General features: G+C 42.2%; 1 protein-coding gene across 2 annotated transcripts in view; it reads left to right on the forward strand.

The window, feature by feature from the left end:
* Positions 1 to 15,692, forward strand: part of LOC138746878 (general transcription factor 3C polypeptide 1) — a 68,781-nt gene that overhangs the window by 18,340 nt on the left and 34,749 nt on the right. For both annotated transcript variants that reach the window (XM_069905461.1, XM_069905462.1), the window contains 9 exons: positions 331 to 551; positions 1,801 to 1,940; positions 5,203 to 5,356; positions 5,516 to 5,619; positions 7,518 to 7,702; positions 9,267 to 9,617; positions 10,980 to 11,125; positions 14,337 to 14,434; positions 15,193 to 15,289. In XM_069905461.1, the coding sequence (XP_069761562.1) occupies positions 331 to 551; positions 1,801 to 1,940; positions 5,203 to 5,356; positions 5,516 to 5,619; positions 7,518 to 7,702; positions 9,267 to 9,617; positions 10,980 to 11,125; positions 14,337 to 14,434; positions 15,193 to 15,289 (1,496 nt within the window). The remainder of the gene's footprint in view (positions 1 to 330; positions 552 to 1,800; positions 1,941 to 5,202; positions 5,357 to 5,515; positions 5,620 to 7,517; positions 7,703 to 9,266; positions 9,618 to 10,979; positions 11,126 to 14,336; positions 14,435 to 15,192; positions 15,290 to 15,692) is intronic.

Consider the following 15,692-nt stretch of genomic DNA (forward strand, 5'->3'; position numbering starts at 1 on the left):
CAGACTAGAATTAATTTGTTTGCATTCTGTGCATTAGCTGCAGCTTTTTTCTACATCAATGAGCTGAACTTCATTGGGTGTTTTGTATGAGCAACAGATTACATGAAGATTGTTTGAAGGGAATGTTATAATGTCTTTAACATATTAATTTACAGATATTAAAAGAAAGAAAACTGTGTCTGTAATGTCATGTTTCATATTCAGGAAAGTGTAGTTCAAATTGTTGCTTCGAATTGAGCCATTTCTCCCCCTTTGAGATAGCATAGCCAAATGGATATTTACATTCTCTGTGTCAAATGTAAATCCTTTATTTAATTGTGTTTTATATAGGTAAGAAATTATCTACTTTACGAAAAGCAGCTGCTAAGATTGGCCATCCCCAGCATGCAGGTGAGAATGCAGAAGTGATGTCCAGAAATTTGCAACAAGTGGAGGATCTTCAGAAAAACCCCATCCGACAGAATCCAAGTTTTGACTCTTCTCTACTGTCTGAGCCCGATCAAAGTGAAGAGAATGTTTTAATTGAAGAGGTAAAGGTTGAAAAAGCAAAGGTATGAAAATAATTTTACAAACTTCAGACCATTTGTATTTTGTTGCCTCATGTAGTTGCACAAATTAAACTTATTTTAACCTGTAATTTAAGCATACAGCATGGAAATGGGCCTGAACCCGTGCAGCCCGAATGTCCCAATTAATCTACGATCCTCGTCCTTTTCGAAAGGTGGGATGAAACCGGAGCACTCGGAGGAAACCCACACAGATACAGGGAGATCGTACAAACTCACTGGCGCTATAATAGCATTGTGCTAACTGCTATACTAACCGCTTAAAGTAATAGAGTGACACCAGCTGACAAAAGGAACAGTATTACCCGCTTGGTTACCTGATGCATCACTGGAAATTGTCCCAATTTTATTACATGTTGTAAATCTGCTCAAGTTCTCTTAATTAAAAGATTTTTTTGACTCCATATTAACTATGTTTTGGGCTTGTAATCCAGTTGTATGTAGTAGATCTCCTAAACTGTCAGATTAAACTAGTTTCCATGCTATCCCTAGTTTAAGCCATTCAGAAGCAACAATTAAGTTGGTCTGTGTTTGTGATTAGTGGACTATTAATATTTTTCAGCCATCAGGTGGTCACAATGTTATTTTTACGCCCATTTTTTTCTTTTAAAAATTGTTTAATCTGAATTGAAAATCTCAAACTTCCATTTTTGACCTCTACTCCATGATGAAACATGGCAATATCATTGTTGGTTTTGACTTATTGCTTCATAATTTTACCTTCTACAGTAGCTGGAATAGTGAAGGTTTTTGCCCAGGGTTAATTTAGGGATAAAGCATGGTCACAGCCCTTTTCAGGTAACGAATCCTTGCCACCCAAAATATACCCACATGATCAATTAACCTACTAACCCCCTACTTTGGAATGTGGGGGAAACACCTGGAGGAAACACAACATGGAGAGAATATACAATCTCTTTGCAGTTCAAATGCTGTAATAGTGTTGTTCGAACCACTACACAAACCATGCCGCCCTAATTGTATGTGTTCCATCTGCCACTTCGCCTTTGCAGATCCTCGTCCACAAGGATAGGTTACTGCAACAAGCATTCTTCATTTAATCTCTATAATTCACCATTTATGCACATTCCTCCTGGGTTCATGACCAAAGTAATGTATTTTAATAACATTGGTGTGTTTTCATTGCATTTATTTTGAGTTCATTACACTGAGTAAATGTACATACAGAATTTTAAGGCAGGCCACTACATCAGTTCCATTTTTATTTTGTCAGGAGAAGAGCCAAGGAAGGAAGAGGCGACATTGCAAAAGTATTGATTTAAAGAGACCCCATGAAACATTTCGGTTGCTAAAACGTCAAAACTTGATCATTGAAGCAGTACGGAATTTGAAACTAATTGAAAGCCTATTTACGTAAGTTTCATTCCATGATGCCAGCATGCCATTATTTTCAGAGAGGATTTTGCTATCTAACATTGTGTACCCTCACCAGAAACACTTTCACTAAAGTGTTACATTAAAATTTTCAATAAATATTACATTGTTATACAGTAAAACGCCATGTTATCTGGAATTCAAGCAACTGGCAAAAAAATTGCCAAAAATGAAGAGGTAAAAAATGCAGGTTTAAAATTGGCGCACCTCACGATGAGTTCACCAATCGTGCAAAACACAGTCTCAAGCAACTGGAAAATTCACTTAATCCGACATCCCTTTAGGTGCCGGATACCATGGGTTTTACTGTATTATGTTTTCAAAAGTACTACACTCCTAAATGGGAAAATTATTTAATTTGTGATATTAATCAGGCCGATGGGGAGACAATCTGTTTTGATGGTGTGACTAAATTGCTTAATGTAAGATTATAGTATGATTCATTATAATTTTTTGCACCATTTATATCTAACCCCTGAGAAATTGAAAAAATATGGATTTAGTCATTCAGAGTTGTGTTTTAGATGTGGATTATGTGTAGGCTCAAACTACAGGGGAATCACGCTGCTCTCCATTGCAAGCAAAATCTTCGCTAGGATTCTCCTAAATAGAATAATACCTAGTGTCGCCGAAAATGTTCTCCCAGAATCACAGTGCGGCTTTCGCGCAAACAGAGGAACCACTGACATGGTCTTTGCCCTCAGACAGCTCCAAGAAAAGTGCAGAGAACAAAACAAAGGACTCTACGTCACCTTTGTTGACCTCACCAAAGCCTTCGACACCGTGAGCAGGAAAGGGCTTTGGCAAATACTAGAGCGCCTCGGATGCCCCCCAAAGTTCCTCAACATGGTTATCCAACTGCACGAAAACCAACAAGGTCGGGTCAGATACAGCAATGAGCTCTCTGAACCCTTCTCCATTAATAATGGCGTGAAGCAAGGTTGTGTTCTCGCACCAACCCTCTTTTCAATCTTCTTCAGCATGATGCTGAAACAAGCCATGAAAGACCTCAACAATGAAGACGCTGTTAACATCCGGTACCGCACGGATGGCAGTCTCTTCAATCTGAGGCGCCTGGAAGCTCACACCAAGACACAAGAGCGACTCGTCTGTGAACTACTCTTTGCAGACGATGCCGCTTTAGTTGCCCATTCAGAGCCAGCTCTTCAGCGCTTGACGTCCTGTTTTGCGGAAACTGCCAAAATGTTTGGCCTGAAAGTCAGCCTGAAGAAAACTGAGGTCCTCCATCAGCCAGCTCCCCACCATGACTACCAGCACCCCCACATCTCCATCGGGCACACAGAACTCAAAACGGTCAACCAGTTTACCTATCTCGGCTGCACCATTTCATCGGATGCGAGGATCGACAACGAGATAGACAACAGACTCGGCAAGGCAAATAGCGGCTTTGGAAGACTACACAAAAGAGTCTGGAAAAACCACCAACTGAAAAACCTCACAAAGATTATCGTATACAGAGCCTGTCATATCCACACTCCTGTTCGGTTCCAAATCATGGGTCCTCTACCGGCATCACCTACGGCTCCTAGAACGCTTCCACCAGCGTTGTCTCCGCTCCATCCTCAACATTCATTGGAGCGACTTCATCTCCAACATCGAAGTACTCGAGATGGCAGAGGCCGACAGCATCGAATCCACGCTGCTGAAGATCAAACTGCGCTGGGTGGGTCACGTCTCCAGAATGGAGGACCATCGCCTTCCCAAGATCATGTTCTATGGCGAGCTCTCCACTGGCCACCATGACAGAGGTGGACCAAAGAAGAGGTACAAGGACTGCCTAAAGAAATCTCTTGGTGCCTGCCCCATTGACCACCGCCAGTGGGCTGATCTCGCCTCAAACCGTGCATCTTGGCGCCTCACAGTTCGGTGGGCAGCAACCTCCTTTGAAGAAGACCGCAGAGCCCACCTCACTGACAAAAGGCAAAGGAGGAAAAACCCAACACCCAACCCCAACCCCAACCCACCCATTTTCCCTCGCAACCGCTGCAACCGTGTCTGCCTGTCCCTCATCGGACTTGTCAGCCACAACCGAGCCTGCAGCTGACGTGGACATTACCCCTCCATAAATCTTCGTCCGCGAAGCCAAGCAAAAGAAAAAGAAAAGATGTGTAGGAACATTTTTGCATTCAGTCTGGCTTTGTGATAAGGTTCAATCATTCTGGCTTAAAATTAGGGAATTTCTTCAAAATTTGTTTAAGATCCAATTTTTGTTAGATCCCAAAAAATGTTGCATTTTTTCATTTCACATTGGCCGTAGCACTTAAATGTGTTGCGATTTCATGGAAAGACGAAGTTGCGATGAATGTAAATCGTTGGCATAATGAGTTGAAGTCCTGTATTTATATGGGGAAAATAACATATAATTTGCTTGATCATTATGATTTTTTTTGTTAAGAGGTGGTCGCCTTATTTGAAATGTATGAATTTAGTAATATCTTAAATTGTTGTATGTGTTTCTTTTATTTTCTTAATGCTTCCCTTGTGGAGTTTGCTGAGGGTGGGTTAGTTGTAGTTTTCATTTTTATATTACGGCCTTTGTAAAAGTTTCTGTTTTGAAAATATAAAGTTTTTTTTTAAAAAGAACCTCACTCCCAGAACAATTAGATGAAATGCAGCTTTTGTATCATGTCGAGCAAATTTAGGATTTCCATATATGTGCGACTAGAAATGTAACTGCACTTTTTCCTCAGAAATGATCTGGTCCAACTTCTAATTAGATTCAAATATGACAAAACAAAACCTCATCAAAATCTATTCTTCCAGTTGCAGATATCACTTTGATTTGGTTGCAATGAAATATGTCATGCACCAGTTAAAATCATGATTTTTCATCATTAAATGAAATAATGTCCCTTTTTATAGAAAAGCACCAGATCGTGAATTATTGAAGATAAGAAAATTAATGTTTTGAATTGGATTTTCTCTCTCAGCCTGAACAGTTTTGACACATCATTTAATTGAATTGTCTTAGAATTATACCAGTATTTCACCTTTTATAAACATTTGTGTCCTGTTGCCAGAAAGAAGCTGAGGATAGAGGTGCTGCTTCACTGAGCTGAAACCATTGATGTGAGAGGCAAAAGAAAGTACATTATAGTAATGTCGCTGTGGGACGACCAAACATGCAGTTAATGGTTGCAATGGATGTAGAGACGTTGCAGTCTAGCAACCTGTTGTTGCTTTGAGAGAAATGTGTGTTTGTAATTTTTTTTGGCTGCAGGCTTCAGAAGATGATCATGGAAGAGGAGAAGCAAGATGGAGTGGTCACCAGATGCTGTAAGAAATCCATCATAAGAATGGTTCAGAAGCTGGCTCAGGAAGGGCTCCTTCGATTGTTCCGCACCACTGTTATACAGGACGGTATCAGCAAAAAGGTCAATACCGTCTTTTTTTAATTACACGGTGAAATATTAAAATCTAAAGCAAATTGAGCAGATCGCTTTGACAATTCACGGTTAAAATACGAATATGCACATAAAGTGAGAATGCTCTTGTGATTATTAAGATGGTACTTTGTATTTTCATTTCTTCAGGTGGAGTTTGTCGCTCATCCTTCTGTGCTACCCAATGATCCACTGGTAAAAAGTGCGATTGAACAAGTTCGATTTCGCATCTCCAGCTCTTACACTGTCCATCGGTCAGTGACTTCTCGTTAGCTGTATTGACCGCAAAACTTCGACTTGTGGGTACAATAATGCATTAAAACCCCCGGTATCCGGCACTAATGGGGATTGGTAGATGCTGGATAAGTGAATTTTCTGGTTGCTTGAGATTACATGTTGAGTGATTGGTGAATTAACCACTGGGGGGTGGGGGCGGGGGGGGCCATTTTACCTATTTATTTTCTTTAATTTGTTTTGCCAGTTGCTTGAGGCTGCTGGTTGTTTGAATTCCAGATCATGGGGATTTTACGTGAACATGATGACTGCCTTTATTTAGTGTCTTGTCAGTAATACAATGTACAACCCAGAATTCTGTTGCTGGGGCAGAATACACAAAGAGAACAACAGCCTTAGGTTTGGAAAGATTTTGTAAGGGCTTCAGAGTCATGAGGGTGGGGGCAGGGGGAACAAAAGGATTTTAAAGAGAAGCTCGGTGTTATTTATGCACTGATAAGCATTCTTGACAGTGGGCTTCATTCAGAATTAGGACATGGCTATTACTCAAGATATCTTTCCATTGCTAGCAAGCACATATTTAAAGGTACAAGGGCCACGGTTACGGGCATAAACCCGAAATGCCAACTGTTCATTTCCTTCCACTAATGATGCCCAACTCACTCAATTCCTCCAGGGCCGTGTATTTTGTTCCAGGTCTCTTGTGTTTCTGTACCTAATGTGTCTTTCACTGTACTCTTGATGAACTCTGTGAAGTCTGGCAGGAAAGATTCATATTAGGATTGGCCCCTCTTATCTTCTGTTTATCCAGCGACATCCCAAGAATGGTACATCTGAATAATAGATTATAAGACCATAAGACGTAAGGAGCAGAAATAGGCTATTAAGCCCGTCGAGTCTGCCCCACCATTTAATCAAGAGCTGATCCATTTCCCTACTCAGACCCACTCCACAGCCTTCATCCATAACCAATTACTCTTTTCACATTGAAAAACTGAGTTATTGCCGTACACATGACCCGTCTCTGGAACTCAGCTCGCTTGTTAACACATAACAAGAAAAATCGGGTTGGTGAGTCCTTTTACACAGCAAGCCGTGCACTACAGCCCCACTTCACCTCTGACACTACTTACCTTGGAGGATAAAAACTGGGTAAGTTCAGAACCCCCCCCCCCCCCCCCCCACCTCACTACTCCTTCAACATATTCACAGAGGTAGGAGAAGCGATCAAAAGGCAGAGAATATCCGGCTTGAATCCTCTGAAGAAGGGGTATTTGATACACTGGCTAATCAAGCACCTATCATTCTCTCTCTTATTGCACCCAATGACCTGGCCTCCACAACCGCCTGTGGCAACAAATTCTACAGATTTACCTTCCTCTGGCTGAAGAAATTTCTCCGCATCTCTGTTCTAAGTGGACTCCTTTCAATCCTGAAGTTGTGGCCTCTTGTGCTAGACCCTCCGGCCATGGGAAAGAACCGTTCTACATCTCCTCTGTCCAAGGCTTTTAACAGTCGAAATGTTTCAATGAGATTCCCCCCCCCCCCCCCCCCCCCAACTTCTCTGAATTCCAACGAATACAGACCAAACGCTCTTCATACGATAACCCCTTTCGTTCCTGGAATCACCCGAATGATCCTCCTTTGAGCCCTCTCCAACTTCAGCACATCTTCTCTTAAATGAGGAGCCCAAAGCTGCTCACAGCCCTCCAGTTATAAAGAGTTTGGGCCTTGGTAAGCTTGGGACATTTAACATTGGTTATCAAACCCTTTCTGTTAAGATGGGCACTGTGATGAGTCTTGCTGAGGAGGGAAGTTCATCTGGGGATTGACTTCAGATTAAGAGTGGGTTGAGTGCACGGGCAGCACCAGATTCTGCACAATATCCTAAAGTCGACACCTCTGCTTTATTTTCCAGAATGAAATCATTGCAAGTCCAGGCTCAAAAAGAAAAGCCAAAGCAGGTCAAGGAAAGTAGTTCTCCGCTTGCTAAGAGCGAAATGGAACCAGACAGAAACGCCGAGGTGCCCAGCAAATGTCCCACCACCAAAAAAGATGAGAAAATGGGTGTCACTTCCCTGAAGAATTATCATCCTGTCATAGGTAAACATGTAATCTGCACGAGCAACTGAATAAAACCATCCCAAAGTGACCCAGTTCGTCCTTCCTAGTGAGAGGGAGCGCTGCACCCACAGGTCCAATTTCTGGTGAACCTTTGTGATCCACTGGCACATCCCAGGCTGCAAGAGTATGTGCTGAACGACACATGGAGGCTTGGCACAGCTGATGTGAGGGCGCTGAGGGGAAGGACCTCAGTCTAGAGTCCTTCCATTTCCAGGCATTGAAGGGCTGAGACCGAGGGAAGCACCTCAAACAACAGAGCAGGGAGTAATGACAAGGTGCCACAGTGGTGCAGATAGAAATTAATTTAACAATGTACAGAGATGGAAATGTACGGGTACAAAAGTACAAAAGGATAAGAAGAGACTTTGAACAGTTTTCCTTTTGGGAATAATTTATTTTGAATAAAGTCTATTTATGTTTTTTTTTAAATCCCCAAATACATCATCGGTGGTTGTGAAATCAATTTTGAACCCTTTGTGTGCAAGAAAGGATTTCTATTGAGGCAGTGGGGACATTCTGCTTTACAGTGGAACAATCCAGAATTAAACCCACTTTCCTGCTCTTTCCTATAATCCTATGTCTTTTCTCTGGAGTGTTCAGCATGCTTTTTCCATACATTTTTGTTTCAATACTTCTGTTAAGTTTTTTTGTCGTTGCCAAGTCTTTCTCAATCTCCATCTCTGCACACAAGCTGCTATCATCATTTCTCCAGCATTAACACTTTCACACGGATCTCTATGTTTAAAACCACCCATTAAATCTTTGAGCCCTTCAGTGTTTCAGGGAGGAGATTTAAGCCTCTTAATGTGATCCTACAAAATCCGAATTGAGACCTGTTTCAGAATTCATTACTGTTTCATGTTCAATGAGTGAATGAATAAATAGCATGAGTTTCTCCAAATCAATTTCATGTATTCAGTCTTGATTCTAATCCTCTCCGTATCTATTAGCCACTATCCATCCAGACACTCTACTCCACAGACTCTAAAAGCAGAGAACTTGCCATTCAGTTATGCAACATAGAAGCCCCACTGGCAGATTTTCATCTCGGTATACCTGTGCCATTCCAATGTTCGTTGACAAACCATATTTCTCTCCCCTCCTCCCACCACTTAAAATAAATTTCAGTTTAACTTGAACTTCTGAAGCTCCTAATTATATTGAGAGCCTTTCCACAGAAGGTGATTTCATTGGTATTGTACATGGTCTCACGCTTGAGCTGTACATGGTCTCTCACTTGAGCTGTGTTGTTATTTTGTTTTTGGTGCCTTTGGTAGAAACTGCAGTCATGGTTTCTCTCACAATATCGTAATTGTGGGGCATGGTTTATCGTAACCACTACAGATTCTTTCTTCTTAACTGTGGGATGATTTGTTTTATTTTACTGGTACTTTATTCTTTGCCTTGGGCATGGCATAATTCTATAATTTTAAACTTAATCATTGCATAGTTTTATAGTTTTAAACAATCGTTTTGGATGAATACAGCAATCGCATCTTTTGTGTTGTTTTCTGTAATTTAAAAAATCTGCACCCCTCTTCAGTTCCAGGGCTTGGACGTTCACTTGGATTCCTTCCCAAGATGCCTCGGCTCCGCCAAGTCCACATCTTCCTGTGGTACCTCATTTATGGACACCCTCTTAAACAAGGTCCAAAGGATTCGGCCACATCAGCACCTTCTGCTGACACACCAAGCAGTGCTATAAGAGAGCCCTTGACTTCAGAAGCCCTTGGTGATGCTATTGCATCCACGTCAAATGACACCACGGATGCTTTTGCAGAAAAGAACAATCCAGCCGCGAGTGAAAATCCACCCGAGATGCCAACTACAATTCAAGTCACCGAAGGCCACCAGTGGGAGGAGGAGCTAGACCAGCTATGCATGAAAGAGACTGGTAGTTTAAGTTTTCATCTTTGTTTTGTTTGTTCCAAGTGGGTGTCAGAGGCAAGACCAACATCTCACGCACATCCCTGATTGAGTTGAGAAGCTTGATTACTGTGCAGATGCCGTTTTAGAGTACATAGAACATTACAGCACAGTACAGGCCCTTCAGCTCTTGATGATGTGCTGACCTACATATTCCTACCAAAAAGAATTCTAAACCCTTCTTAAATCGTAGCACTCTATTTTTTTCTTACATCTGCATTCCTGTCAGAGAGTCTCTTAAATGCCATTAAGGTTTCAGCCTCCACCACCAACCCTGGCGAGGCATTTCCAGGCACTCTCAACCCCTAAACATTCCTCCCTTCACCGTTCAGATATCTAGTGTTTGCTATTCCTCCCCTGGGAAAAAGGCATTGGCTGTCCACCCTTTCTATGCCTCTAGACCTTTATTAAGTTTCCTCTCCTCCTTTGCTCCGAAGAGAAAAGTCCCAGCTCTGTTAACCTTGCCTCATAAAACTTATTTTTCAATCCAGGCAGCATCCTGTTAAATCTCCTCTCCACCCTCTCCATAGCTTCCACATCCTTTCTATAATGAGGTGACCAGAACTGAATACAAAACTCTTGTGTCGTCTCACCAGATATTTCTGGAGTTGCAACATAACCTCTCGATTCTTGAACTCAATCCCCCGATTAATGAAGCCCAGCATCCCATAGGCCGCCTGACTTTCCTATCTACATCAGTTAGCCGTGCAGATTTGGAGTCGTCGAGTCCAAGGAGGGCCAAGGATAGCAGATTCCTTTCCTGGGAGAACATTGATATGCAGTGCAATCCTAGTGTTTTTGCACCAATTCAAGGCAGCTTTTCCAATTGCCAGATCAGTGAGTTTTCTGGTTGCTTGAGATTGTGTGTTGCGAGATTGGAAAACTTACGACGAGGCGTGCCGATTTTAAACTTATGTATTTTTTTATCTATTTATTTTCTGCAATTTATTTTGCCGGTTGCTTGATTTCCGGATGACGGAGGTTTTGCTGGATAACAAAACTAAAGAAAGAGTGCTTGTGATTCCTGCTGTTTCTCCAGCACTCTTGTATATTCCACAATTGGAGGGGTTTTTTTAATTTCAAGATTTCAAAATTCCTTTATTGTCATATAATAGTACAGAACATGTAATGTTACATAAAATTGCCTTCTGCCTGCTGTAAGGCAGGCAAAGAGTCACCACTGTTGTTGTCTGGCACCCCTTAAAGTAAGAAAGAAAGAAAAGCAAAAGAGAGTCCCTTCAGAGTCGATCACTGTCTGTGGCTTCTGTCATAAACATAAATTCCGTCAGGATTTGTCGTCAGCCAATGTGTTCTGTACATTTTTCCCTAGTTTACGTGGATGAACCATCATGGAAGAGGTACATCCCTCCTACCCCTGTTCACAGAGAATTTGGATATGGATGGGCTCTCATTAGTGACATATTGCTCTGCATTCCCCTCTCTATTTTTGTTCAGATAGTGCAAGTCAGCCACAAGGTAATGCTCTATGAATCTTGTTCTTGAGTCCTATTAAACCTGTCACTAAAGTAGCTTTTTCTCTTTGATGAAGTAAATAGACTAACAGCCACATAAGGAGTCTATTTCGATGTACTAATTCACACATTGGATTTTCCTGGCATTCGTACACGGGGCAGCAGTTTAGTGGTTAAGTGAATGGACTAGCCAGAATTCTGGATCAATGACCCAGTGTCACAAGTTTACTCAACACCATAGCAGCTGGGGGATTCAATGAATTAAATCAATATGCGAATCGCAAGAGTGAATTAGTAAATTTAAATATGCCTCATGTGTAGCACAAGCTTTAATGAAACATGATAGAATTATCCGAAGCAGTCGTTTTAAATATAATTGTTCAAGGATTAACTTGTAATTAATGGCACTTCATGAATTTGCTTGATTTCCATTTTAGTCTAAGCTGAAAGAACAGTGTGTTTAAGGCCAGTATGAGAACAGAAATACATCACAGCAAGAATTGTCATTGCTACTGTCGAGCCTACTCTGATGCTCTGTACATCTTAAGGCCATAGGAACAGAAATAGGAAATCCAGCCCATCGAGTCTACCCAACCATTTAATCATGAGCTGATTCATTACCCCACTCAGACCCACTGCCCGGCCTTCTCCACATCATCTTAGATGCCCTGGCTAATCATGAACTTGTCAATCTTTGCCTTAAAAACATCCAGTGACCTGGCCTCTGCAATGGCTTGTGCCAACAAACTCCATACATCTACCACCCTCTGGCCGAAGAAATACCTTCACATCTCTGTTCTAAGCGGACGCCCTTCAATCTTGAATGATCATCTGTCGGAGCTGCACTTCATTCATTTGTGAAAACATTTCAAAGCATTGATGTCTGCAATAGGCATATTCTGCCAAACACAGGCTTCACTGTTCGATTTCCGGCACTCCGCTCCTCCTGCTGAAGATGAGGTTGCTGACGGAACAAAGCCTTACATTACCCCTTTTTCCACTGGCATCCCAGTTAATTGCCCGTGCAGTGTCCCAGAAAATGAGGCCGTTTGCACCGTTTCCACTTGGCCACCTTTAACCGGGACACTGACAGCTTTTCCTCTGAACACACTCATCCCTGGGGATGGAAGTTGTCCTTTTTCCACTCGTTTAATTAGCACAAGAGAAACTTGTCCGAGAATGCCGCTTTAGTTGCCCATTCAGAGCCAGCTCTTCAGCGCTTGACGTCCTGCTTTGCGGAAACTGCCAAAATGTTTGGCCTGGAAGTCAGCCTGAAGAAAACTGAGGTCCTCCATCAGCCAGCTCCCCACCATGATTACCAGCCCCCCCACATCTCCATCGGGCACACAAAACTCAAAACGGTCAACCAGTTTACCTATCTCGGCTGCACCATTTCATCAGATGCAAGGATCGACAATGAGATAGACAACAGACTCGCCAAGGCAAATAGTGCCTTTGGAAGACTACACAAAAGAGTCTGGAAAAACAACCAACTGAAAAACCTCACAAAGATAAGCGTATACAGAGCCGTTGTCATACCCACACTCCTGTTCGGCTCCGAATCATGGGTCCTCTACCGGCACCACCTACGGCTCCTAGAACGCTTCCACCAGCGTTGTCTCCGCTCCATCCTCAACATCCATTGGAGCGCTTACACCCCTAACGTCGAAGTACTCGAGATGGCAGAGGTCGACAGCATCGAGTCCACGCTGCTGAAGATCCAGCTGCGCTGGATGGGTCACGTCTCCAGAATGGAGGACCATCGCCTTCCCAAGATCGTGTTATATGGCGAGCTCTCCACCGGCCACCGTGACAGAGGTGCACCAAAGAAAAGGTACAAGGACTGCCTAAAGAAATCTCTTGGTGCCTGCCACATTGACCACCGCCAGTGGGCTGATAACGCCTCAAACCTTGCATCTTGGCGCCTCACAGTTTGGCGGGCAGCAACCTCCTTTGAAGAAGACCGCAGAGCCTACCTCACTGACAAAAGGCAAAGGAGGAAAAACCCAACACCCAACCCCAACCAACCAATTTTCCCTTGCAACCGCTGCAATCGTGTCTGCCTGTCCTGCATCGGACTTGTCAGCCACAAACGAGCCTGCAGCTGACGTGGACTTTTTACCCCCCTCCATAATTCTTCGTCCGCGAAGCCAAGCCAAAGAATTAGCACACCAAGAGACAGCCGTATGAGTAGGGGTAGACGCCATCAATCCCCGGCGTGATTTGAGGCCGACGTGCTGATCGTTTTCCTTTTCCACTGGACTCTTAACTGGTTAATTCCTGGGTCAAGGTGCCAGTGGAAAAGGGGCTAAAATCATATTTTAGCACTATCCACTCATCCTGTTTTAAGCTGTGAATCGTTTAAAATTGAGAGTGTTTTATCTGGCAACTTCTTGGCCCAATCGTTTTTAAGGCCATAAGGCATAGGAGCGGAATTGGGTCATTCGTCGCATCGAGTCTGCCCTACCACTTCACCGTGGCTGATTTATTATCCTTTTTAACCCCATCCTCCTGCCTTCTGCCCATACCCCTTGCTTCCCTTGCTGATCAAGAACTTATCTACTAATTCTGTCTTAAATATATCCAATAACTTAGCCTCCACTTCTGTCTGTGGCAATAAATTCCATGGATTCACCACTCTCTGGATGTCTCCACATCTCTGTTCTAAAAGGAAGTTTTTGTGTTCTGAGGCTATGTGCTGTGGTCCACCACTCACCCCCCATAGGAAATATTGTCTCCATGTCCACTCTATCCAGTCCTTTCAGTATTCAATAGGTTTCAATGAGATCCCCCTCATTCTTCTAATCTCCAGTGAGTACAGTCCCAGATTCAAGTGGTAGTGGAAAGATAGGGTGACGCGGTTGGCTTAACGGTTAGAGGGCGACGGTTATCATGGTGGTCAGTGCAATGCTATTACAATGCCGATGACCCAGTTTCAAATCCAGCACTGTCTGTCAGAAGTCTGTGCATTCTCCCCGTGTCTGTGTGGGTTTCCCCCAGGCACTCCGGTTTCCTCCCATCCTTCAAAATGCACAGGGATTGTAGGTTAATTGATGAACTTAGTCAGCATGGGCCCGTGGGCCGGAGGGGCCTTTTATGTTGTTGAATGTTCAAATTTAAATTTTAACACAAGTCTGCTAAATACAAAATTTTGTGATTGACTTTCATTGGAGTGTTTCTTTCGACACTTTACTCCCCATTGTCTTTTTACAAAGGTTGAAAATCTGGAAGATTTTTTAAATGACCCCGTCTTGAAGCACACTTTGGTAAGGAGCCTGCCACAACCCATGAGGCAGCAGCTTCTTTATAAACGGTAAGAGCTGCCAAATTTATTTTCAAGATTCCCGCGGATCTCTAATTGCTAAGGCCTTACCACAGCCAAGAATTTTGTGAGTTATGTGAATGAACTAGTTTCTCATGCAAATACTTTCAGTACAAACTCTTGGTGAGATTTTCCTATTACAGGACCAAACATTTAAAAATCAGGCAAGATAAATCTCCTTTAGTCATAGAGGAGTTGAGCTCCCTCCTTTCAGCTGCAGAACATTCTTGAGTACATTTTTTCTTAACTCCATTCACTTGTGATCCCTCACCGCTTGAAATTGCCTATGTAAACCTCTCCATAGAATATTCGATTTTTGTCATAATTAGTGCCATGTAATTCTAAGTAAGTCGAAGTTACACTATCATCTGTAAAGTATTTAAATTTCTCAGAACTGAAGATAGCTCCAGCTGAACACAACTGGATGGCAAACTAAAGCACTTATTGCTTGATAAGCATCACCGAAGGAGGCAAATCTGCGACTAAATTTGGACAAATTATGCAGGAAGATTTAATCGTGCTAAAGTTGGCTCTATTAAATATCTTTCATTGAGCAAAAATATTTATCAACACATTTTGTATAATGAATGGAATATTGGCCAGTTGCTCAAATAACACTTTGATAAAAGTTACTATCGTATTCAGTGTGGAAATCCTGAAAGATACCTGAACATTGAGTGCTTGTTCATTGGAAACAACCGACAATATTATCTCGAATATAAATATTATTAATATTTTGGTGTTGACAGGCGATATATATTTTCCTTCTTCGAGAGTCTGCAACGTCTTTGTTACATGGGATTGCTGCAGTTTGGTCCAACTGAAAAATTTCAAGAGAAAGATCAGGTAGGCCCTCGGTGAAAGATGAGGAGGTCAGAATTTGTATTGTTGATTCTGAGTAAATTATGTGGTGCATTAGTCAGCCTCTCTGGGAACTCCATTGACTAAAGGTTCAGTTTCAGAATCTTATAATTGTAAAGTTGTCTTGGCAAGTTGTTCTTTTCCCATGGTTTGAAATGGTGTTTCTCAAGACCGGGGATGTCAAACTCAAATTCACGGAGGGCCAAAGTTAAAAACTTGGACTAAGTCGAGGGCCGAACTAAATATTTATTGAAAATTTTCAACAACATTTGCATGTTTTCTCTTCTTTCAACATATGTAATGTTAAACTTTTTCTTATTAAAATAAATGTTTAATAATAGTTTTGGATAAACTCTTTCCAGAAGCATTAACAAATGAGAAATAAAAT

This window comes from Narcine bancroftii, chromosome 12, assembly GCF_036971445.1.
Source record: "Narcine bancroftii isolate sNarBan1 chromosome 12, sNarBan1.hap1, whole genome shotgun sequence".
In the NCBI taxonomy this organism is placed as follows: Eukaryota; Metazoa; Chordata; class Chondrichthyes; order Torpediniformes; family Narcinidae; genus Narcine; species Narcine bancroftii.